The 24,776-nt window shown below is 44.8% G+C and overlaps 1 protein-coding gene across 8 annotated transcripts in view; it reads right to left on the bottom strand.

Moving 5' to 3' along the window:
- LOC110381715 (E3 ubiquitin-protein ligase MYCBP2) overlaps positions 1 to 24,776 on the bottom strand; it is a 180,219-nt gene that overhangs the window by 35,880 nt on the left and 119,563 nt on the right. For 7 of the 8 annotated variants that reach the window (XR_010276861.1, XM_049837168.2, XM_049837178.2 and 4 more), the window contains 28 exons: positions 21,859 to 21,928; positions 21,019 to 21,065; positions 20,118 to 20,209; positions 19,886 to 19,982; positions 19,200 to 19,280; positions 18,703 to 18,904; positions 17,919 to 18,065; positions 17,496 to 17,636; positions 17,096 to 17,204; positions 16,561 to 16,664; positions 15,646 to 15,816; positions 15,367 to 15,570; positions 15,036 to 15,226; positions 14,533 to 14,671; positions 9,675 to 9,910; positions 7,534 to 7,668; positions 6,087 to 6,313; positions 5,226 to 5,337; positions 4,849 to 5,079; positions 4,650 to 4,764; positions 4,387 to 4,574; positions 3,656 to 3,940; positions 3,388 to 3,590; positions 1,786 to 1,993; positions 885 to 1,057; positions 631 to 808; positions 302 to 562; positions 45 to 233 (listed from right to left, as the gene is read on the bottom strand). Coding sequence is in view for 7 of the 8 variants with exons in the window: in XM_049837168.2 (XP_049693125.2) it covers positions 45 to 233; positions 302 to 562; positions 631 to 808; positions 885 to 1,057; positions 1,786 to 1,993; positions 3,388 to 3,590; positions 3,656 to 3,940; positions 4,387 to 4,574; positions 4,650 to 4,764; positions 4,849 to 5,079; positions 5,226 to 5,337; positions 6,087 to 6,313; positions 7,534 to 7,668; positions 9,675 to 9,910; positions 14,533 to 14,671; positions 15,036 to 15,226; positions 15,367 to 15,570; positions 15,646 to 15,816; positions 16,561 to 16,664; positions 17,096 to 17,204; positions 17,496 to 17,636; positions 17,919 to 18,065; positions 18,703 to 18,904; positions 19,200 to 19,280; positions 19,886 to 19,982; positions 20,118 to 20,209; positions 21,019 to 21,065; positions 21,859 to 21,928 (4,536 nt within the window). In the remaining variant the exon portion in view is untranslated. The remainder of the gene's footprint in view (positions 1 to 44; positions 234 to 301; positions 563 to 630; positions 809 to 884; positions 1,058 to 1,785; positions 1,994 to 3,387; positions 3,591 to 3,655; positions 3,941 to 4,386; positions 4,575 to 4,649; positions 4,765 to 4,848; positions 5,080 to 5,225; positions 5,338 to 6,086; positions 6,314 to 7,533; positions 7,669 to 9,674; positions 9,911 to 14,532; positions 14,672 to 15,035; positions 15,227 to 15,366; positions 15,571 to 15,645; positions 15,817 to 16,560; positions 16,665 to 17,095; positions 17,205 to 17,495; positions 17,637 to 17,918; positions 18,066 to 18,702; positions 18,905 to 19,199; positions 19,281 to 19,885; positions 19,983 to 20,117; positions 20,210 to 21,018; positions 21,066 to 21,858; positions 21,929 to 24,776) is intronic. The other variant, XM_049837190.2, reaches the window with a different exon arrangement.

The raw sequence follows: 24,776 nt of genomic DNA, 5'->3' as shown, positions 1-24,776 counted from the left end.
AATGATACGGTAATGAACGTGAGCTGGCAACGGAGTGTATGTACCTGTATGGCGGGCGCGGCCTGCAGTGGATCGGTGAAGCAGATCATGCACATGTCGTCGGCGTCCTGGCGCAGCGGCGCCTCCGCCCCCGCGCAGCCGTGCAGGCACGCCAGGCACGCGCGCTCGCCGCGCACGCCGCCGCACGCGTGCCCGCACGCCAGCAGCCGCGAGCACGCCGCCGCGCCGTGCTCCTGCGCACCACACCACGAGCGATGTACAACTACTATACAGCAGCGGACCGGCGGCGTATGCTACGCACCTGGCACTGCTGGTCGGCGCAGACGTTGCCGATGGCGAGCAGGCCGGTGTTGCCGCGCGCGCCGCAGAAGCGGCACGTGCCGGCCAGGCCGGGCGGCGCCGCGCTGCCGGCCGCGTCGCACACGCCGCCCTCCATGCCGCGGAACTCCGCCAGCCCCTTCAGCGTGCGCCGGTCCACCAGCAGCAGCAGCCAGAACAGCTTGGCGCGCCCGCACCCCTCGTGGATGTCGATGCGGATGGCGCTCTCCTCCTCTTTGCATATCTGTGACACAGGACTAGTTAGCGGCGAGTGAGGCGCGCGGCGACGCGGGCCGGCGGCGGCGGGCGCACCTGGCGGCGGTGCGCGCGGGCGGCGCGGCGCAGGTGCAGGAAACGGTCGCAGTCGGCGCACAGCGGGCCGCACGCGCCGCACTGGATGACGGCGGCGGTGCTGCCGTCCTCGTGATTGGCGCAGAGCGGGCGCGCCTCGGCGCGGCCGGTGTCGCGCGTCTCGCACGACTGGTTGATCCTGCGCAAGGGAGGGCGGTGAGTGCGGGCTGCGCGCGGGGCGGGGCGAGGGCGGGGCTGGGCAGACGGAGCCTCACAGGTCCACGTGCGCCTGGTCGCAGACGCAGAGCGCGGCGAGCGCCAGCCACAGCGCGGGCGCCGCCACGCAGCGCGCGGCGCGGCGCTCCGCCTCGCTCGCCTGCGCCACGCCCGCCACGTAGCCGGCCAGCGCCGCGCGCGTCTCCACTCCCCACTCCACTGACACCTTATCCTGCGAGTATCGCATACCGTCAACACGTTGACCACACTGTCATTATCAGCACTAACAGTAGCCACATAAAATCCTTAATTTTAAAAAGCGTCAAACGAAAAAAGCTAAGTGGCTTTAGAAATATGAAAGGTTCATTTACACCATCAAATTGAGGAGCTAGGGGGAAACTCGCCTCTGAGCCGCGTTGGCCGATTGCACGAAGTTTTAACAGTTAGGAAAAGTTGGCCGAATGTGCGGATAAAGCGACCCATTGGCTCATATATATATCCCAAAAAAACATTAAATGTAAAGAAAGCCAATCCTCTACGCAATTCCTCCACCGTAAAAAGTTTTGAGATCGCTTAGAAGCCAAGTCCTGTTCTGATTTATTTGTAATAATAAATCAATCGCTTTGCTCGAGTCTTGGCTGGGGCACTACCGTGCCCTCAGATATTGTATCAGCGCTGAGGCTTTTGTTCCGTATAGGGTCTCATCATTATGCTGAGCGTGGGTCGTTTCACGCGGGTGTGACACATATTTCCCGTTACCTATGTACCTTCTTCTCATGTCGTGTCTCTTATTGTAATTCGTATTTTATTTTGCATTTTCTTTTGTTTTTGTCCATGTGTCACTCGCGTGAATAAAATGTTTTTCTTTCTTTCTTTGGAATTTAATTTTATGAAATCTAATAGAAACTAGTAATTTTAGAAGGGAGTTACAATGAGGGGCGGAAGTAGCTGGAGAGGTACCTCAGCCATGTCGGAGAGCAGCTTGGCGACGAGGTGCGCGTGCTTCTTGGTGGTGTGTCCGCGCATGAACCAGGCGGCGGGGGGCGCGCCGGCCACGCTGCCGCCCATGCTCACGGCAGCCGGGCTGGCGCCGCTCGTGCCCTTCACCTTCACTTGCACCGTGATGGCCTTGCCCAGATAGCACACCAGGTGCTCCAAGAGCGTCACTCTACACAATATACTTATCGCTTAGCTTTATGAATTTACACAAATCAGTCCATAATTTTAAGGAATTACTAATACTGAAGAAGTTAATATGTAGGAGGGATATGTGACACGCGCGCGATTGAGTTTTGGTAACAAGTAAAACTGCGAGATTTTATTTATTTGATTTACACTTACATAAATCTAAGTAAATTTCTTACAAGGGAAATTTAAAAATAAAGAAAATTGAAAAAAAAAATTAGAAACAACATAAAACTTTACAATAACTAAGTAAATACTATTTAAATCAGAGTAGGTAAGTACATGCCTTGCAAAGAAAACTTCAAATTAGAAATATAATAAACATGAAATAAAACTTTAGAATAACCAAGTACCTAACAATTAAATGGTATAACTTTCGCATTTAGACACGAAGACATTATATGAGTTTTGTCCTCAAAAAGATCGCAGTCCGGGTGGGCTTCCACAAGCTTATTTATTGTGCTCAACACACGCGGTACGGGAGACGCAGCACGGGCTGCGGTCCGACATGCAGGTACGTCCAGCAGACGATGCTTTCTGCAGCGGAGGTAATTGTCCGGTGTGTGTAGTCGAACCAGCTCATTATATATAGTAGTAGTAGTATAGTAGATAAAGACTTTAGTTGTTAGTGTTCGAGTTTAAATCGAACACTCAGCGAAAATGCATAATTGCTTAGAAGGCAAATATCCACATTCGCTCGTTAGAAAACGCAAGAATGCTTTTTGCACTTTTTCCAAAAGGAGTGCATACTTTGCTTCATGCGGATTCCATACGGAGGAACTAGCTTTAAATTTGGTTCGCACAAAAGCGCTGTACAGGAATTTTATACGAAACAAACTCAGCCGAAACAAACTCAAGGGTCATAATCTCTTTTTAAGTCCAAACATGTTATAAATCAAATAATATTATATGTGAGTGTCACCATGTACGCGGTCTGGAATGGCCTTTTGAGGAAAGAGCCACATCATGCTGGTTGATCTTGTTATGCTATTGCCATTTATTGTGTATTCAAAGTAAATTGGATGACTCATTCGAACAAAAGTCATTACACAGCATTTAGATAAATTAAAATCCATTTCGTACTGAAATGCCCATTCATTTATGGCATTTACGTCACTTTGCATAGCTTCACAGTCCGCCAGGGAGTCAATAGCGCAGTAAAGCTTGAGGTCATCTGGGTAGAAAAGACACTCGGCGAATTTCGTAACTGCTGGTAAGTGGTTGACCATAATCAGGAAAAGTAGAGGCCCGAGTATTGACCCTTGACTGACCCCAGAACGTGTATGGTATGGACGTGAATCATAAACACCTAACCTTACAAATTGTCAAATTGTGTCGGTCACGGAGATGTTTAAGAATGAACGATAGTGCATGTACCTGGTATTAAGTTCAGAGCCGTAATTAACAGCCGCCAACATTTTCTGCGGCGGTATCTCGGCGATGATGCGGCGCAGCAGCGAGATGACCTGGCGCTGCACGCGCTCGCTGCCCGCGTGCAGCAGCGCCAGCAGGTCGCGCAGCAGCTCCGTGCGCTGCGCCAGGTGCGCGCGGCCCACCGCACTGCCGCTCAGCGCCAGCAGCTGCAACACGCTCGAGTGAGGCGCGAGTGAGGCGAGGGAGGCGCGCTGCCGCCGCCGCCACTCACCAGCGACAGCATCTCGAAGCAGTAGTTGTCCTGGGGCTGGGCGACGCGCTCGGGCGCGCCGGCGCACAGCAGCGCCGTCTCCCAGTCGTCGCGCACGCGCGCCGCCTCGCAGCCGATGGCGGCCACGATGTGCGACATGACCTGCCGCTGCAGCGTGGTGAGCTTGTGCCCCGCGAACAGGATGCCCACCACGTGCTCGCGCAGGTCGCTGTCGTCGGCCGGCTCCTCCGCCTCCGCGCCCGACTCGCTGCCGCTGCTCTCCCACTCCAGCAGCTTGCCGAACACCTGCGCACGCAACATGCTACAACGAACACAATCGGTACTAACTCCTAAACCTCATACTTAATACGCCATGGAAGATTTACACCTATATAAACACTTAACAATAGAATGAAGTCATAAACGACAGAGAGGCAATTACAAGTCCTCGCTTATAATGATTGTCTAGAAATTGTTCTGTTTTGGGTCCCGTGTCTCAAGACCCACGTGTTTATAAGAATGAGGCTGAAAACCAATGTTGGTTCTAGGAGAATAAAGGTATTAAGAATAGATAGGTTATGAAACAGTGACATAGTTCAACAGCCATCTATTCGTACATTCCTCTGCAGAAGTCGACAAAGTGTTCCTTTACTATGACTTGCTTTCGGCAACTACAGTAAGTATCAATTATAGTAGTAAGTATTAGTATTGTGCAGATGTAAGAGTGTCGGAGGGAGCTACTGGTGTTGTACCTGCGAGGTGAGCAGGCGGAAGACGCGCAGCGTGTCGGCCTCGGCGAGCTGGTGCAGCAGGTGCGCGGGCGAGGCGGCGGCGGCGGGCTGCGGCGCCGGCGCGCCCAGCACGCGCACCTGGCGCACGCGCACCGCCGCCTCGGGCCCGCGCAGCTCGCAGCGCACGCGCACGGCCGCCCGCGCCGTGCCTGCCGGCCAGTGCTGAGCTTACACCACGCTCACATTATACACGCATCTCATCTACAATGGAAGAAGGCTCTCACGCGGCATGGTGTAGCACAGCCAGGTGGCGGTCTTGGGGTCGACCTCGACGTCCTGCATGTGGAACATCTCGCTGGAGCCGCCGCTGTACAGGAACGACACGAGCAGCGTCTTGTTCTGCGACAGTGCACGGGTTAGAGTGGCGGGACGGCGGAGAGATGGCGGAGAGATGCCGCAGTGGCGGTGGTGGGCAGTAGTTACCGCGGTGTCGCGCGTGTTGTCCAGGTGCACGGCCAGCACGTGCGGGCGGTCGGGCGCGGCGCCGCCGGGGTACGCCACCTGGATCCACTTGGCCTTGTTGCGGTCCTCGTCGCCCGACTCCCAGAAGGTCTCGGTGCTGCCGTCGGTGAGCGCGCCCGCCATGCCTGCGCGCGACGACACGCTCACGTCGCACCACCCCGTCACGTCGGGGCACGCCCACACGTAGCTCTCCTGACACACAATTCAACACACTTGATCGTCTTCTTTCGAGGTTCTTCTTTAGCTTGTAAATTGAATCTGCGTGGACAGCTAGTCCACGTAAGGCCCGACTTAGATTAGGCTCCAGGTTAAGGTTGAGAGGTTGGTGTAAGGCGCACCTTGTTGAGGAAGCTGTGGTAGCTCTCCTGGATGGCGCCCAGCAGGCCCTCCTCGTAGGCACCGTCCTCCGAGTGCGACAATATCTTGCTAATCACACTGAACACTTGTGATCTGATCCCGGCAGCGTGAACAGTTCGCAATCTCTTTCAGTGGCTATTTATTATAACACACAACATTTGACATTCAAAAAGTACCAATATAAAAAATGTAATGTAATGTGATTCCGTTCCATTAATATTGTAATGGAGGCAATGCAGAGTTGTTAAGAGACTGACAGCACCCAAAACAAAATACGTACGAAAGAGAAGCCTGATGACGGAACGTTCGTAACATAATATAAATAGCTTTAAAATGAGTTGAGTAGTCAAAAATAAAAAAAAACAACTAAGTTTTATATTTACACTAGCTGGTGCCCGCGACTTCGTCTGCGCAGGTTTAGTATTTCGAACAATATGTTTACAAATTGTAGCCTATGTGTTATTCTGATGTATAAGCTATATTATTGTAAAGTTTCATTAAAATCCATTCAGTAGTTTTTGCGTGAAAGAGTAACAAACATCCATACATCCATACATCCATTCATCCATACATACAAACTTTCGCGTTTATAATATTAGTAGGATATGCGAAAGTTAAAGTGTTAATTTTATCTGTTAATGTTATGTACATTGAAAAGTACCTAATACATATTTTTTTGTTGGAAGATCATTTTAAGAGGTAAGTTTACAATTTTTTTGTATCGAGAAAACTTTCCGAGAAGATTAATGTATATTTTTTTCGCCGTCAAAAGCTGTATAAGATTTTCCGTCAAAAATAGTTTGAGACGAGCCGATTTGGGTGTTGCGAGCGCATTTAGAGACCTGTGCAGGAAGGCGCGGTCGTGCGGCGAGTAGTGCAGCGCCCAGCAGCGCACGGCCTGCAGCGCGGCGGCGCTGGCGGGCGCCAGCGAGGGCGCCAGCGCGCTCACCGACCCCAGGAACGCGTGGAAGGCCGCGCGAGCGCCGCGCGCCGCCCGCGCTCCCGGGCAGATGGCCCAGCCGCTCGCTGTCGGCACCGCGCCGCGGCTGTTCTCCTGACCCGCGTTTTGCTGTGCCACACCGAACAGGGTTAGCTGATGTTCTCCTAGCCGATCATCGGCTACGACGGCTGTTCTCAAGTAAGGAGATTAGCCAACTGCGCACGACATTATTATAATGCACAAGTATTTGCACAGACTCATTCTTATTCTTATTCTTTATTGCACACTTAACAATACATAATAAAAATAATAAAGACAGTTTATGTACAATGGCGAGCTTAACCCAGAATTGGGTTCTCTTACAGCCAACCTTAAAGCCATGGAGAGATTTGATAGTGGTAGGGTAGATTAGAAAGTGCACAACAAACATTGAAAACTAAGCAAAAATATCAAATAACAATATACTAAACATATATATGTAGTAAAACTACACAATACATAAACATAATACATATAAAATATATATATATATATATACATACGAATATAAATGTCATTCATGTCGATAAATAGTATTCCTTTACTCGTCTCTTGAATGCACCCAACGATGGGCTTTCGCGTATCGAATGTGGAAGGGAATTCCACAGTCTCACAGCACGAACAGTGAACGATCCATCATAGCGGCTCGTAGTGTGGGAAGGGACACGAAGAAGGAGAGATGAGGAAGTGCGACAAGGTTTGCCTCTCGGAACAAGAAACTCAAAACGTTCCCGAAGATATCTTGGTGAGCGAGGATTGTAGAGAAGAGAGAAGAGAAAAGAAAGAATGTGAGCATCTCGACGCCGCCGAATAGGCAACCACTTCAACCGACTTCGAAATTCCGACACATGGTCGTACTTCCTGAGCCCGAAAATGAAGCGGATGCACAGATTCTGCAGACGTTCGAGCTTATCTAGAAGTTCCTCAGTCGCATCAAGGAAACAGACATCAGCATAATCTAAAAGTGGGAGAAGAAGCGACTGAGCGAGAGTAATTTTTGTTGAAAAAGGCAGGAACTTTTGGAGCCGTTTGAGAGACTGACACAGACACAGGTGCACTCACCATTCCTTTACTCTCATAGCCCGATGGGACGGCAATCCGATACGACCGGAGAGAGATTATACGCGAGACCGACATTTACGTGCTCTCCGATGCACGGGTGTATCAATCACCAAGTTCCAGGTTCCGGGCTGCTTTGTGGAAGTCCACTAAAACCCACAAAGCGATTTCGGGCCGACTCGGGAATCGAACCCGAGAGCTCGTGATCAGCAACAAGGCAGTAGTACAGTAGTGGGGTAAGGCGGTGGCACCTCCTTGTTATCGTCGAGCGCGCGGGCGGCGGGCGGCACGATGCGCGCGAAGCGGTCGAGCGCGTTGCAGAACCACCACATGACGTCGTGCACGCACGTGGGCTGCGTCGCCGACCGCAGCAGCCAGTTCAGCGCCTGCGCACACCACGCACAGCTCTACACTAGCCATCCACTACCACCTGCCTCGATCAATCTTTCATTTTGCACTATTTTGCAGGGGGTTTTTACCGTTTTACCCACGGAGGAGACATTCGTACCCAATAGTTTATAAAATGTAGTTTCATAAAATTTGTTCTTAACTTATGCCCACAAAAGAATGAGGTAATTACAAAAAACAATGATTTGCATTCTTCCAGCAAGCACCCACAATATTCCACTCTATAAGTTCAGTACTTAGAAAAATCTAAAAAAATCCGTGAAATTCAAGAAAAATATAGAAAAATTCTATGAAAATGTTTACTTTTCCTGTTATTTATCAATTATTTTTATCGACTTAAAAAATAGCGTCTCACCAATTTAGAAGCTCTGTGGTTAAAAATCAATTTCTGTAATATGATTTAGTAGTAAAGATAAGTAAAACAGTCAAACGTCATTAATCAATCAGTATGTCGACAGGTGAGAGGCACACCATAAAGACGGTTCACCCGCCGCAAGACACAATATCTAGACACACGGCAGTGTGTCCGCCAAGTTCGAGCAAAAAAAGCGACACACCGGCCGTGGGTTATATTACACGAACCATTTCGGGCCAAATTCGACCCCCCTGTAACTCAAAATCTATTTTATTTACGCATATCAAATTTCTAGTATCTGTTGAGACCCCCTCACTTATCTAAAATACAAAATTTCATTAATATACCTATTGTAGGTCTTGAGATATTGACGTCTGAAAATCGCTATTTTTACTATACACTCACTGACTGACTGACTGACTGACTCACTCATCAAAAACCTAGACCACTTCCAATGGTCGTATTGACTTGAAATTTGGCATGGAGGTAGGTCTTTATGTCAAGGTAAAGGGAAAAATCTGAAAATGGCCAAGTGTGAGTCGGTTTCAAAATAATGAAGGTGTTTTATACCCGGTGTAAATTTATACCCCTAAGGAACTAATGGTCATATTGACTTGAAATTTGGCATGGAGGTAGGTCTTTATGTCAAGGTAAAGGGAAAAATCTGAAAATGGCCAAGTGTGAGTCGGTTTCAAAATAATGAAGGTGTTTTATACCCGGTGTAAATTTATACCCCTAAGGAACTAAAACGAACTAAATTTATTTATATTTATATAATATATCTTCGAATGGTACAAAGGTTTGTATTTAGTCAAAGTAAAGTAAAAATCTGAAAACGGCCAAGTGTGAATCACTTTCGAAAATAACGAATGTGTAACTTTGATCCACGAACATAATATATGATAACATGTCATGTCAGTCAGTTGGTAAATCTAGTTCATTTAGTTAATCTAGTTCATTTCTTTGTAAGAAACATAGTGCATATTAAAAATCTAAAAATAGTATAAATGAGACATTTCTTTTACTAACTTCATCATAAGAAAAAATATAATAAACAACCTTACAAAATAAATGAAATCCCACCCAAAACAAAATGTGAAAGACTGCCAAGTTCGATAATATGGGAATGCTTCGCCTATAAAGAAGTGAGATCTGAATAAGTACCAAGTTCCATACACATACCTCAGTTAAAAATAGTTACTTTTTAATGATGATTACTTGGCAAGTTTTAATAGAAAATTAAATACTTGATTCATTGCGTTTAGTAGGTTTATAACAAGGTGTATGAAAACTTGCCAAGTAACATCATTAAAAAGTAACTATTTTTAACTGAGGTATGTGTATGGAACTTGGTACTTATTCAGATCTCACTTCTTTATAGGCGAAGCATTCCCATATTATCGAACTTGGCAGTCTTTCACATTTTTGTTTTGGGTGGGATAATACTTATAGAATATAATTTAGAAACCCCGCCAAACAAAGCCAGTTCAAACTGTTTAATTGTCATTCACCATTTTTTGTATGGAGACCAGTTGTAGTATGGTACAAGACCAGGCCTGGGTCCATAAATTTTGAAAAAAGTCCCTTAGCAGACATCGACAAAGAATGGTAATGTTATTATTTGTTGACCTCAAAGGCGTACTGTCTGACAGTATTGATCCTGACGGCGGCGTCCATCTTCTGTCGATAGGCGTGCAGGTCGCGCTTGGCGAGGATGAAGGCCATGACGGGGCTGGCCAGCAGCGCGTCGGCGTCCACGCAGGGCGCCTCGAAGGCCGACAGCTCCGCGCCCGCCGGCGCCTCGCCGCCGCCGATGAGCCGCCGCAGCGCCGCGCTCGGCTGCGCCAGTAGCGACGAGCCCGCGCCTGTACACCTCACCACGTCAACACTACACACACGTCTAACTCAAACTAGACATTTTTGTGCTCTATATTTCAGGTTAGGTATAAGGCTAGTTTATACCTGTAAAGTGTTTCGTAATCACATTAAATTAAATACGTTAATTTACTGGTTAATATACACACATCAAAAAAAGTTTGCGATCTTCGATCACTTCGAAAACTGAAATCTTTTTTGTTATTGTAGATTATACCTAATTTAAGTCTAGCCCACTGCAATCTTCATTGTTGACGTTGCCGGGAATTGCGAACGGTCTGCGTGCTAACTTCAAGCCCAGAGGCGGCCCTGACTTCTGCTTTTATTTTAGTGGCATTGACTGTTGGATCACGGGCTGCCAGCAATCTAATATAGCGCTTTTGGGCAGCTGTCAAAACAGTTGGGCGACCGCTGCGGGGTCGGTCAGCTAAACCTCACACCACGACGGTGGAGCAGATCGTGGAGTATGTCCGGTCCAAGACCAACTGGACCTTGAGGGTGGCGAAGTTGGAGTCGCGCCACAATACGAACTTCAATTCGTTCATGGTGCGAGTTCCAACTCATCACGTAGAGACATTCCTCAAGGAAGAGTTTTGGCCGAAGGGTGTCGTCTATCGGAGGTTCCGAGGATGGCTACGCGACACCTCGCAGCGTAACATGACGCCGACACTTCGTGTGCATTAGTTTTAAGTTACTTATATAAAATATGTATTAGTGTATGTTTTAATGTTATAATATTTGTGTATTGTATTTTTCTATGGGCCTTAGATGCCTGATTCAAATAAATAAATAAAATAAATAAATAAATAAAATAAATTCCCCATTCCGTGATACCTCTGCAACGTAGCCACGACACAGGATTGGGATATAGCAAGTCTGCGTGCTATTACTCTCGTGGTGTATCCTTCTTCCCTCAAAGTTACCAGTGGCGGATTAACCCTATAAGCACAACAAGCACGTGCTTGGGGCCAATGTTCTCCAGGGGCCTCCATCCTCTGCTGGCGTTTCATTTTATACCTACATTTTATCGAGATTCATCCACAATATATCCGAAATCACAAGGCGCGAGCAGTTCGGGAGTGACCCTTCATACACCCCCGCCTCTAAACTTGACTGGTCGCAGTGCTGTTGATTGTTGTACGATCGCAATGGTTTTTTTTTTCAATTGTGCAGTTGTTATACAATTTTTTTTCGGCTTCTACTCATCGTTGGGCAAAGAATTAATAGGCAACGATAGCGTTCCGAAGTTGCTATCGTACAGTCGTTGGGAAGCTCACGCTGTAACTACGAGTGCAATATAACAAACATATCCGAAAATTTTGGATGCTTTAGATCAGGGCCCCGATTCTCCTAAATTAATAATGTCAAAATCGAGTAGGAATCGAATCGCAATATGATTGTAATAGCAGTTTTAATCATATCGGGCATTCTGCCACTAATAAAAGACCAATCGTATTCGATTGACATTTGATTGGTGTGCGATTGGTCTGCTATTTTGATGATTTTGGTATATACGGTAGTTTGCTGTACAATCATTTTGCAATCGTAAATCATTTGCAGACAAAATGATTCATTATTGAATGACAGAAAAGAATAAAAACGTTTATTTCAAAGAAAAAATAGCGGAATGCCACAACCGCTTCAATAGTAATCGAGTCGGGATTGGGTCTCAGTCGAATCGAGTCGAACGTCAATCGAAGGTCACTTAAGTAAAATTAGGAGAATCGGGCCCCTGTGGTCCTGGTGGTGGTGGGCTGGTGGTGCCTGGAGGCATTCCAAGTGGTCCGCGGACCACCGGTTAAGTCCGCGGACGTTGTTGTCGATCTTACGTTATCCATCTTACTTGTCCAACAGAAAGAAATGAAGGTTTGAAATGTAGCCCTTTTACGAAATTTTAGTTCTGAGTCTTAAAACATAATCAAGATTTCCCGCTCGCTTCGTTCGCGTTTTCAAAAACTATATGTCCTCGTTTTTACATTTGTCAACAAATTAAAAGTTAAGTACGTTTGGGCTACATTGTACGTAATTTTGGTTCTGAGTCTATAATAAAAATAATTAAAATTTCGCGCTCGCTTCGCTCGCGTATTCAGAAACTATGTGCCTTCGTTTTTGCATTTGTCAACAAACAAAAAATTAAGTACGTTTGGGATAAATTTTACCTCCGTACGAGTCCGAAAAAAATTTCGCGCTCGCTTCGCTCGCGCATTTGAAACTACATGTGCATCACGCTCGCTTCGCTCGGTCAATTTCTTCAATCTTCTATTTCCATTTACACAGGCTCTGTGCTTAGGGCCTCGGATACTCTTAATCCGCCACTGAAAGTTACTATTCTAGCTCGTAAATCTCTGATAATCCTCTTGGCATTTATTCAATCACAACTTTCCACGAACAATATCTTGAATCGCTTATGACCAGATTTCTAAATGAGCGTAAGCTAGGACTGAAAGCGTCATTGTTTTATATTCCAATTTTTTAATAAATAATCTAAAAAGAAGAAAAAATCATAATATAATGTACAGTAACAAAAAAGATTTCAGTTTTTCGAAGTGATAGTCTTTAATGCGATGAAGTATATACAGTCATGGACACATAATTAAAGACACTGTTGGAATCTTAAATTGCTGCCGCATTTCATCTGTATTTCTTTTTTCTGATTGCTACTGGAACTTTATTTTCTATTTTAAAATATTTAAGAGGGCATTGTGAAATATTAAAACTAAAGACTATCTTCAGTGATCCTTCGCGACAAGTTTTTTTTCGCTTTATCCGAATCTCGAGCGGTATGAAGCATAACGTGGCCTGGCCATATAATTAAAGACACTCCATTTGCTCAGAGGTAGAAATGCAAATTATTAATATTATTGATGGTACTTTTCTATAACAACATTCCCTACACTGTAACTAAGCATACTAATGAGTACTATTATTACTATATTTGGTTTATTTCCTTTTACTTCAATGACAGCACGACATCCCTAAGCGTGCAAGCGGTTAGTTTTGTTTTAAGTCGCTACGGGAATTTTCTTCCATGCTTCATAAAAATCTGTATAAAATTGATCAATGTTTCATGTATGACTTATCGCCATTGTGTTTTCTGGCCGATCACCACTTTTTTTTCTATTAAATTTGCGATGGGCCAAAACAAAACCGTCATAAGTTGCTCGATCAAAGAGTCCTATTTACTACTCTTACAGTGTTTTTCAGAACTTTCCTAATTTGGAAAGCGCTAAGGACCGGTAAATTATGCTTAGCATATAAAAAAATGCTATTTCTAAAATATCATAGTACTTGAATTCGTCTATTTTTAATAATATCTTTCTAAAAGATCACCACACCAAGTAGTGGAGAGAAGCCCCACACTATTACTTTTTCGCCTCCTATGTTTGAGAACGTTCTTAGTGTATTTTGATTCCATCTCATGTTTTGGAGGCGACTAATTTCGATACATTATTTTAGAATTATTCGTATCCCTTTGTTTAATGATAAAAAAATACATTTTTGAACACTTGTTAACTGCACCTTTCACATTTGATAGAAATAGCCAACTACAGTATGGACACGCGGTGCTTTTCCAAAAGTAACATCTTCCGATACCCATGCCTTACAGCTTTTCCCGACCCGGTTGTAGTCTAAAAGTTCTGCAGACACAATTGTCGTCCTTTTAGCATCAGATGACTCCCAAAAAAACCAGTACCGAATCATGTAAATGGTTCACTATTTGCCTATAAAACCGCCTTAAAGTCTGTTTGCGGACAAGTTTTCCTTGGGGTCGGTTTTGAGTTGTTCTCAAACCATGCCTTTTTAGTGCTATTGATAAGAAATCTTTAATAATAAATTTATTACCATGTCCTTACTACAGATCAAGTGGTATGAATAAATCCGTATGTCAAAATATAATATTAAAAGGCCTAAAACATTTTACTTACCAGAATTTTTGTTCTAGTCTTATTGATAGGACTAAAATGAAATAAACCTAAATTATTACCTAATTCGAGTTTTTATAACTATTTTATTCACTTCTAAAAAAAAGTATGGCAACTATTTGTATCTTTCGTTTTTTTTCTTAACTGGGCTTTAACTGTCTTTAATTAGCTGACCAGCCAAGTATCAGCTACAAAAGTTAGTGTTCATTTCCCATAGAGCTTTATATCTAAAGTATTAAAGAAAGAAAATATTTTTTGTCCTTAATTTAAAGAACACAATGTAATGTTTGTTTTAATAATTATTACACTACAGTTTATACCGTGCTTAAGCTCATGTCAGTACCATAACTATTTATTTCACTTCGAGTCGGGGGTGTCTTTAATTATGTGTCCATGACTGTATGTAATACGACAAACCCGATAATTATTGTTAAAAAGTCGCGATTGGTCCGTTCGTGCACGTAAAATTAGTGCGAATTGACATGTGGCCCATTAAATTAACTTATGTAGATGAACAATAAATTAAAGACAATTATTTAATCCAAACTAATATTATAAATGCGAAAGTAACTCTAAAATCTTAGACATCAATGACTGTGTTTCGGATGGCACGTTAAACTGTAGGTTCCGGCTGTCATTTGAGCATTTGCCGAGTGGTAACGTGTAGTGTGTGAGAGTGTGTGAGAGACCTGTGAGCGTGTCCTGGTGCGTGGGCGCATGCGCGGGCTCGGGCGGGCTGGCGGCGTGCTTGAGGTCGCGCGCGCCCGCCTGCCCCATGGACACGGAGCGGTGCACGCGCCAGCCGCCCTCCGCGCCGCCCGCGCACGTCTGCACAACACATACAAACTCTAAGGTAACACATTCATTTCATTTAGGTCTTTACAAGCACTTATGAACGTCAAAAATTCCAGCTGCCCATTCCATACTGACGGTGCCGCAAGCAACAAAGAATTTTTCACCGATTGTTGTTTTCTCGTGGCGATTCGTTCACTTAGGATGCACATTTATCTTTATTATTCTTAACCTATAATGTCCCACTGCTGGGCGAAGTCCTCAATATTTTGCTTCCACACGTCTCGATCTTTCGACCGAGTCCCCCAGTCTCGACGCATAAAAAATATTTTTCAAAAATATATGTATGTGCATTTTACAAAGAACTAGTTGAAGAGATATAAAAAAAGCTTATATTTACAATGGGCGCGAGCGCAGGTGGCACGGGGCGGCCGAGCGAGTGGTAGCGCGCGGCGTCGGCGGCGCCGGCGTCGGGCGGCGCGGCGCCCAGCGCGGGCAGGCACTGGAAGGGCGGCGCCGGCTGCCACACGCTGCCGGGCGGCGTGGGCGGCCCGCGCGCCCCGCTCTCCCACGCGCTCGAGCTCGGCGGCTCTGCCAACAAAACCTCATTATGTTGTGCATCCATCAGCACGTCACGGCAGATACCTCATCTATCCTCTGACCAGTTTTATGTAGATCACAAAAAAAAAAACAAAATGGGCTACCTATCCAGAGTTGGGCGTGAGACATACCCGGATTAGTGAGAGGCGCCAGGTCGAGCAGAAAGACGGCGTTGTCCTTGATGATATTGTGGTCGATGTCTGGCGGAGGGTCGGCGCGCGCGCACACCACCATCTCGGCGCGGCTCTTGGCGCGGCCCTGGCGCAGCGACGGCGCCGCCTTCATGGTCTTGTCGAAGCACTTCTCGCAGAACATGTACCACAGCTGCCGGTACGCTGCACACAAGCGACACGTGAGGACGGGAGGACGCGGGGGGGCGTGGTGGGGGCGAGGGTGCGGGCGGCACTCACCCTGCGCCATCTGGCCGCAGTAGTGGTGGTGCGGCGGCGGCGAGGGCGCGCGGTAGGCGCCGGCGCGGTCGAAGCCGCGCGCGGTGGCCGCCGCGCAGCCGGGGTGCGCCGCGCGCATGTGCGCCGCCAGCGGGGGCGCCACGTGCGCGCCGCCGCACAGCTCGCACGCCACTGCGCTCAGACACAAGCTCACTGACACCGACACGGTGCAACGTGGATACCAATCACATCATGAGCCTTTCATCTTTACAAACCGTTGTTAATTGTTGCCAAATTACGGCCCAAGTTCACGTTAGGGTGCGTCCACATCTGGCGAATGTGCAGCTCGCGAGCCGTTTGCGACCTGCCCGCGAGCCCGTACGCGATCAGCGCGCAAGCGGCGCGCGTCGCGCTAGTTATTAAATAATTCATAACTTACTCGCTCAGTTCGTTTCTGATTACTGGAGGCTAAGTTAACGCCGTTGTCTCTTTTTTTTCCTTTTTATCAGTAATATAATAGCTAATGATGCAGATATTATATTAAAAACACTAGTGTTGTCTGACATCTCCGATAGTACTGAGCCAGTATACGGAACTGTAAGCTCGAGAACTGAGTGCGCGCAGATCGCGCGCCGCTCGCGCGCTCTATGCGAGCCTTGCGTGAGTTGCGCTAAAGAGGCGCACCAGACTATTGCAGTGACTGCACGCGCGCAGCTCGCGGGCAGGTCGCAAACGGCTCGCGAGCTGCACATTCGCGGCACATTCGCCAGATGTGGACGCACCCTTAAGGTTGTCTACAAGGCGATTCTCAATTCGTGAAATTTCTCGCTTAGTGATTAATTAAACAAGTGCATGTCTGTGATAAACAGTGTTTATCGTAATGTCGGTGAAATTGGATCCAAAAAAAAAATGAAACAATGATATTTCACTAGTTACCAGAATATGGTGTTTTGCCGCTTCTGGTATTCCAATCTCTCTTCTTACGAATACCGCTGTGAGATCTTGGCTCTTCATTTTCATTCTTCTCCTCTTTTTTCAATCTAATAGTTAATGAGATTCAATTAATGACAAATCGTTAGGATCATAGAGTGCGGCCCGGCTTTCATTTCAATATGTTTATCAGTCGATTCGGGTAGTCGGATGTCAGAAAGTCAGACGACGAATTTTATCAAGAAGTATTAGAGAACCAGGTACTGGATTAATTGTAGGCAGTGGTTCCATGTGGCATACTGATTACTCAACTACATCCGGTTAAAATTGGAAACCGACCCCAATACTTTAGGAAAAGGCTAGGCAGGTGGGTTATCGCGAATCACTAATTACATTTTGTACCTATAAAACTTGCACTTTACGTCGTAATTTTATAAGTCGAGAACGGGCTCACGTATCCAAAGCAAATGTTTAGGCTTCATTCGCACTATGTAGTAGATGTATGACATATATTGATGGTGTAGTCGTGCGGTAGCGTCACCTGTCGGTGGCGGCGCCGAGCTGCGGCGCGTCGCACAGCGCGTCCCAGAGCGCCACGAGCGCGCGCATCGCCGGCGGCAGCACGCTCACCACGCACCGCGCCGCGCCCGCTGCACACATACACACTATATCTTACTAGCCAACTAACAACTCGTCAACTACCATCTGCCATCGTTTATTTAACTTCAATAACAGTGTATCCTTCATACAAATTACCTTACGTATCATATAGGCTGATGATGATACGTAAAAACTACCAATCGTTTTACACGCAGGCATGGTAACTACCTAAACCGCAAAAGGAATATATCAACAATTTGAGTTTAGTAGTCGTTATAATTATGTAGTTGGCGAGATTTGTTAGCATAAACGTATTTAGTTAGCGAGGAGTAGGTACGCACGGGGCTCGGTGCTGGGCCCGGGCAGGTCCTCCTCGCGGATGGGCGCGTCGCAGTCGAGCCTGCGCAGCCGGCTGGCGCTCGCCTCGGCGCCCGAGCGCGCCAGCGACTCCAGCGTCGTCGGGTGGATGCGCAGATACAGCCCTGCTCCCGGCACCACCGCCAATGCAATCAGAAACATACACAACTACATTCTGCACAATACTAAAACAGAACACAGAATGCATAACGATATATATTTTTTTCAATAAAGCATCAGTATTGTTTCATAAATGGAGCAGCCATTAAGATTTTATGTTTACATGATGAAAAGTGGGTTCGGTGGTGATGGTCGGTTTTGCTATTATAAGCGTGTTAAAAAGACAGTAGTTTTTAAGACGCTTATATGCGCGAGTCCTCGCATGAGCAGATATTGGGTGCACTGACCCGCGTTGGAGACCTCGACGGAGTGGCGCTGGTGGCGCGGCGGCGCGGCGGGCGGCGCGGGCCGCGTCACCACGCGCGCGCCCTGCTTCGGCAGCGCCGGGTGGAACTTCAGGAAGGCGGCGCACGCGATCGCGTCGTGCACGATCCCTGCGCCAACGACATACAACTAACTTATTGTTATCTGCCGTCTTATTCAATCCATTGACTTTTCGATTCAAAGTTCAAAGTGAACTGACTGCGCCAGAAGAGAGATTTATTTTTGCCGAGTTTATGAATGTATTGTTATTTATCTGACTAATTAAATCTAAGGGTCGGTTCACATAGACCGGCTCGGAGAGCATCGGCGCGCATTTTTTTCACACAAACATCAAACCTTACTACAAAATACTGAGTATTTGATTTTCAACTTGTTAAGAATTTGCTCCGTGTCGGTCTGTGTGGACGGACCCTAAATGTGTCTTCATTCTTCTTCATTGTAAGAGTTCTACTGAGTAACATCAAAGTTATAAAAAATATTTATAAAGAAAATTATTTTGTAATAGGTTGTGTTAGGGAAGTAGCAGAATCAAATAAGTTAGTATTACCTATATTGAATCTTCAAGATATAATGTTATTTTGTCACTTAGGAAAAGAAATAAAAATGTAAAAAAGTCTCTTCAATAAACTCATACGAGCAAGATCATCTTTAATTTGAAGCAAGTTCCTTTAGGAAACAGGTTGTAACAGTTTATGAAAGATAGATGTTTATTAGAAAGGTATCAGTGTAGATGGGTGAACAGTATACCCTCGTGCCAGAGCAGCGCGGCGAACACGGCGCGCAGGCACTCGGCCTGGCCGGGGCTGAGCGCGTGCGTGCGCGGCGGCGGCGGCGCGGGCGCGGCGCGGCTCGGCAGCAGCGGCGGCGGCGAGCCCGCGCGCCGGTACGCGCGCGCGCGGCTCGCCAGCAGCGACCGCGCCACGCTCTTAGGGCTGCGACGCCCGCTCTCCTGCATAAACCAACACACCTATGTACTTTTCAATGTTTGTGACTTTCTATATCCAGATCCTATGTTACTCGGGGATACTATATATGTACGATAGGTACTATTAAGTATACCTAGCTTCTAATTTCGAAATTTTATGATACAAACAAACAAAAAATGTTTCCTTTTTATTATAGTATTATAACAAGTGAACTGTTCTATGTTGGTGATGTAAAATTGAGAGTGTGAGCTGTCATTAGCATAGACGTAATGTAGTGTAGTGGTTGCGGGTAGGCGTGTGTCGGAGCGAGGCACGCACCGCGAGGCCGCGCTCGGGCGAGGTCTGCGTGCCGGTCTGCGCCACGCGCCCGCCCTCCGCGCGCTCCGCCTCTATCTCCGTCTAGAACACACAACTCGCTCGCATTACTTACATCGACATACTTTTACGAACACTATCATGTTACACGTTTGACACGTTGTCAAAAGCACAAATGTTCGGGTTGTCTCACCTGCAAACTGAAACGATTTATATTTATTTCATCAGAGGGTGCTTAGTGATGCACCCTCTGATAGATATTTTGGAAATATATTTAATGTACAGCATTGACCTCTCTACAGATTAATTATAAGTATAGATACTCTGTCGACCGATAAAAAATAAAGTGATATTCAAAATTATTTTACAATAAAACTGATATTTGTTTTAATTATTAGTATTAAATAAAAAGTAGTTTTATTTTCAAATTATAATTTTTGCCAATTTGTAATAGAATAATAATTTTGTAATTTGATCTTGAAGTTTTGCTTGACTTACCTAATAGCGTTAAAAGGTACTCGATAGATATAATCGTGACTAACCGCCGACTCATACCGTTAATAAACAACGTCAATTATCGAACATTTGAGTATAATTATAAAACCACGAGAATTACGAATGTTCGGTTGAATATCACATGTGGCAATTTATCTGGAGAAAACTTGAGTAGCGCAGTGATATGGTCAGACCTCTAGAATGATGTTGGCGTCGCCGTTGTCGCCGAGCCGCTGCCGGCCGGGGGACCACCAGTCGTCGCTGTTGCCGTTGCTGCGCCGCGAGCTGCGTCTGCGCACCGGCCATTGTAACAGGACATGGTCATCGTCAAAGTCAGATGTTTATGAAAGCATTGCAGTGACGGATGTGTATGAAGCAATTGGAAGAGTATGTTTGAGGGCAAGCGCGCCTGGCGAGCGTGGTTACCTGGGCTCCGCGGCCGTGCAGCTCACGTCGGCGCGCAGCAGCCGGCTGCGCTTGCTGGGCTCGGCCGCGCCCGCCGACGCGCACTCCTCCCTCTGCGAACACATTCATACTGCTTCAAACATCACGTGCCTGCCACCATCTAGCATTTTATGTTTTCAACTCAAACATTTTGTGTTTTTGTGATGATCACATTTTATTCGCAGCTATTATTGTATGAATCAATAGGTACATACAAATATCAAACCCTGGAGTTTCTTGTCTGTCGTCTTTTGTCTATATTCAGCACAGGAGGCTACTTTTTGGAATGGGCAACTATGTAAAATCAATGTTATTTTTTATTATATTCCTGACATTCATGAGACATGTGCATTGTTCAACCATTATTGAACGATTATAAAATAGGGAAGTTAATAGAAATAGCAAATAAATGAAATATTATTGTAGAGACAGAGCCGGTTAACCTTTGTTATTATTAATCGGCCGGTAGAAGTAGGTACCAGGAGCCCATATCTAGCGAGTAAGTGCTATGTTAGTAAACTGAACGTTCAAAAGTAACTCGTTGTTACCGATCTGTTGCACTTTTATTATTTCAATTTGTAACATTTGTTTCTTTCTGATTAGTAAGGAACTGTATGAAACAGTTAAAAAAGGTGGTATGGAAGTTCGTCGAGTTACTTTACACATTCTTCCAGATGTGGTATCGTGGTACTTTTGTCATCCTCACCATATGTAACTGAGGAACGGCTGATAATTCATTTAAAAGACGGTTTAAAGTCCACCAGATCAGTTTCTTCATGAACAGTGCATCTACTCACTAGACAAAGCAAGTTGTACTTCTGTCCATTTGTTATTATAACTAGTAAATAAAGGTATTAAGGTAATTGAGGTATTTTAAGCTTACCTGTATTTGCTCATACGGGAAGTTTCTGTCTTCTACGCAGGATATTTCTGTGGTAAAATTAAACATTTTAAAGGAAATGAGGGATTATCTTTTTTATTATTTTCCTAGATGATACCTAGATGGCGCTTGAAACGGATTTGTCATCAACAATTATTAAATAGAAAATATGGAATAAAAATGAAATAAAAGGAGAAAAGAAGTCAGTTAGATTATTGAATGTCCGGAGAGATTTTGAAAACAATTTGTAAAATAATAATACTTTCTTGAACCAAATCAAATAGAGTAAACGGTGCAATGTTTTTTTAACCTTGGTGCAATTATCATTTAACTAATTTATATCATTTAATTAATAATTCATTTCATGTGTCATCTTCTTGAGAACATGTTTTTAATTAACAAAAAGAAAGCCTCTCAGATTATTTACATTATTGAAACAATTCAGTGCATTTGCTATGCCTAGCATGCCAGCAATTAGTCCAAAACGAGGTTTAACCAATTTCTTAGCAATTGTACAAAATTCAAATTTAGAATACACTCTCACGCATGCTTGGCTAACCCTATTGATGCTAGAAACATACTACAATCATTAAAACACTTTAAAATACACGAAAAGTCCTAAAAATTAAGATTTCGCATAGGTGCTCGTTTTTTTTGCAAAAGAGTGTATATTTCCTGACATTTATACATGTAGTATATGCCTACATTTTACAATGGGAAAATCAGCTTCTAAAACATTTACAATAGGGCCCTTTCAAACCTTAGCTATAAGCTATAAGTTGATATTTATGAGCTAAAAGTGGAGTATAGTACATGGAATGCGGGAGAAGCAAGGCTCGTTACCTTCGTCGAGCAGCGTCGGCCAGGCGTCGGCGTCACGCGCGCCCCACGCGCCGTCCGACCGCGCGCGCTGCTGCACACACATATCATATCGTTTATTGCATACACACATCTAAAACAGTTTGCGATCAATAGCATAAGCTCCTATAATTCTTTAAATTTAACTTTCATAATAATAAACTTCTTTATTCAGATAACTGAGATCCATACATTAGGTACACAATACAATTAATATATAATAGTAAACAGGGACTTAGTCCCTGCACTAATTTCCACATAAGTGGGCAGTCGTGTCTATTGGCTATAGCACTCAAGATGCTGTGGCGACTTCCACGCAACCGACTGATGAAGGATGCGGTCTTCTTACGCCATATTGCTGCAAAGCCATCTGTGTGTGTATCAGCCATAGATAGGGCTGCCATCCGTCCGGGTTTCCCCGGATTTGTCCTCGTTTGGAGGCCGTCCGGGGACCGTCCGGGCGGGGTTTCAAGAAGTGTCCCGGACAGTTTTCACGTAAGAAAGCACCTCATTTAATTTAAGTATATGTTAATAGTAAATGGATAACAAATAAGATATTATTTTGTTTAAATAAATCGTACTCGTTCGGGGAAAAAATACGATTTACGCCAAATGTCCGGGTTTTTTTAATGTTTGTCCGGGTTTGGTGAAATTCGAGATGGCAGCCCTAGCGATAGACATAATATTAGTAAACAGGACTGCGCATCTTTACCCAAAAAACGAGCCGAGTGAAATAGTTAGTACCGAGGAAGTCTGTCCCTTTCTAATAGGGTGACTATGAGATTAATCTATGTGAGACAAATCCGAATTTGCTAAGATTATTAAACACAGATTGGTTTTGAAATTTTAACTTACGCAGTTTGTGACCTTAAAATACTAATATAGGCTTTTAATAATTAGCGGGAATTAGCAGTATAAAAGCAGGGAGATTCGAAGTGAAGACTATTATTTTTTGTATTTTTGCTTCACATATAGACTGCTGAGCCGTTTATGTCGCCTTTCTTCACTTTTTTGGGAAGCTATAACAATAGTACAACAGTTTTAAAATCCATCACCCATATTTTGACTCATTACAAGAATTCATGGGCAACGAGTTGTTTGATTTACGAATATGTTATTATTAGCTAACCTGTGGAACGATATATTGCAACCACTATAGGATTCAGTTTTACAAGTATAAACGCAACACTTTTTCACCATTTTAATAGTTTAAATTGATTTAATACAAAAAATATAAACAAAATTTTAAATGCTGATTACGCGCCAAGAATGTTCAGGGTTACCGCTAGAAAATAAAAATAAAACAAAATAAAAATTTATGTTGTTCATGTTTTAAGAATAAATACGAATAAATTAATGCGATTGTGATTTTTGTTTGTCTGAATAAATGTTTTATCTATCTATCTATCTATCTATTAATTTGTTGACTTACAATTGTTAAAATAAGATAAAAATATAAGTGATTGAATTGTTTTTTTGGGAAGACAAAACTGTTGATCATAACATTTTTTTATGCTGGCAAGGTGTTAGAAAGAGACAAACAGCCTCCGTTCTAATTATCCCGCTCGGCTCGGATTTGCCTCTGTGTATTATGCAACCAATTTAGTACCTTATTTCGTTGGAATAGAGTTCATTTTCGTAAATATATATTTTGAGCGTGTGCAATCTTGTTTAGTATATTACATCTATGGTATCAGCAAACATGGCTGATGCGCTACAGAAACGCGGAAGCCGCAACAGCGTGCCGAACGCGTTATTAAATTGTACCCGCAGAGCATTGTATGTTCTCTGAGTATAGTTAGCCCACAGAGCTCCCGTGTACAGTGATGTACAATACGCTTTAAATAATGTAATTTTAACTGCGTCTGTACAACTTTATCAACAAAAAGTCTACGTTGTATGCTTTCTTTAAATAGGAATATTATACCCTGTTTAAAATTAAAATATAAAACATTTTTTTATTTTTTATATTAAAAAATTTGAACCATTAATAATAGTTGTGCCCCGCAGGGCATCTGAGGCGGATGACGGGGAGTAGCGACCCCGCGGGGCTATATATCCGAGTGCTCCAGGGAGAGTATACTGTCCCCCATCTCCGGCTTGCCGGAGTGAAGCATGACGGGGGATAGGTCTCCCGCCTCTTGGCTTGCCTTCACCGGCCGGTCAGAGTGGAGTCGCTAGAGCAATGCTCGGAGGGTAGGTGCCTCGTGGTAAGTGGCGAGTGGGCCGGTGATGCTGGACCCACAGGGAGCGCGTGATCTGCGTTTAAAGTCCGCCGAGGTATCCTCACCCTTCTCAGCCGCTCATGTACCTGTTGCCCTCTTGTTGCTTTTCAGTGACTGATTCCCGGGGGCCCAGTAAGTGAGTTGGCGAGTCTCCACCTGCCATTTTTACGTGTATTTATTACATTGTTATCGGCAGGTGCCATAGTTCCCGTAGTTTCCCCATTCCTAGTCCATTAGCATCCCATCACAATAGCCCAAGTAGTTTTCATCCATAGTTAGCAATAGTTTAGCACAGAACCGGGGATTGTCCTTGGGTACATTTCTATAGTGTATACAGGGATAATCGTCGGTTTTGTGTCACCATTTCATTAAAGTTGTCTCAAAAGGGCTTCAGCGTGTTGGCTTCGGCCCCACGTTCGCCTTCCAAAAATCCGGGACTCTATAGTCCCGAGGTCTGGTAGAGACATACAAAATGTAATTGTGATAGAAATTTCATAGAAAGAAAAAGACTGTTTAATTAAACTTAAACAACAATTTATTATTAAAAGGTGTAAAATCAATATAAAATAACTCATCCCCTGGTTCGAACACACGCGAAGATCCTCCTGGGCATGCTGAGGATCAAGTTAGCCAGCATTTCCTGGGGTAACCTATCCCATTCTTCAATACCGGCTTCCC

Source organism: Helicoverpa armigera, chromosome 1, assembly GCF_030705265.1.
Source record: "Helicoverpa armigera isolate CAAS_96S chromosome 1, ASM3070526v1, whole genome shotgun sequence".
In the NCBI taxonomy this organism is placed as follows: domain Eukaryota; kingdom Metazoa; phylum Arthropoda; class Insecta; order Lepidoptera; family Noctuidae; genus Helicoverpa; species Helicoverpa armigera.
Note: the sequence above shows the minus strand (reverse complement) of the source record. Positions and strands in the feature narration are given on the sequence as shown.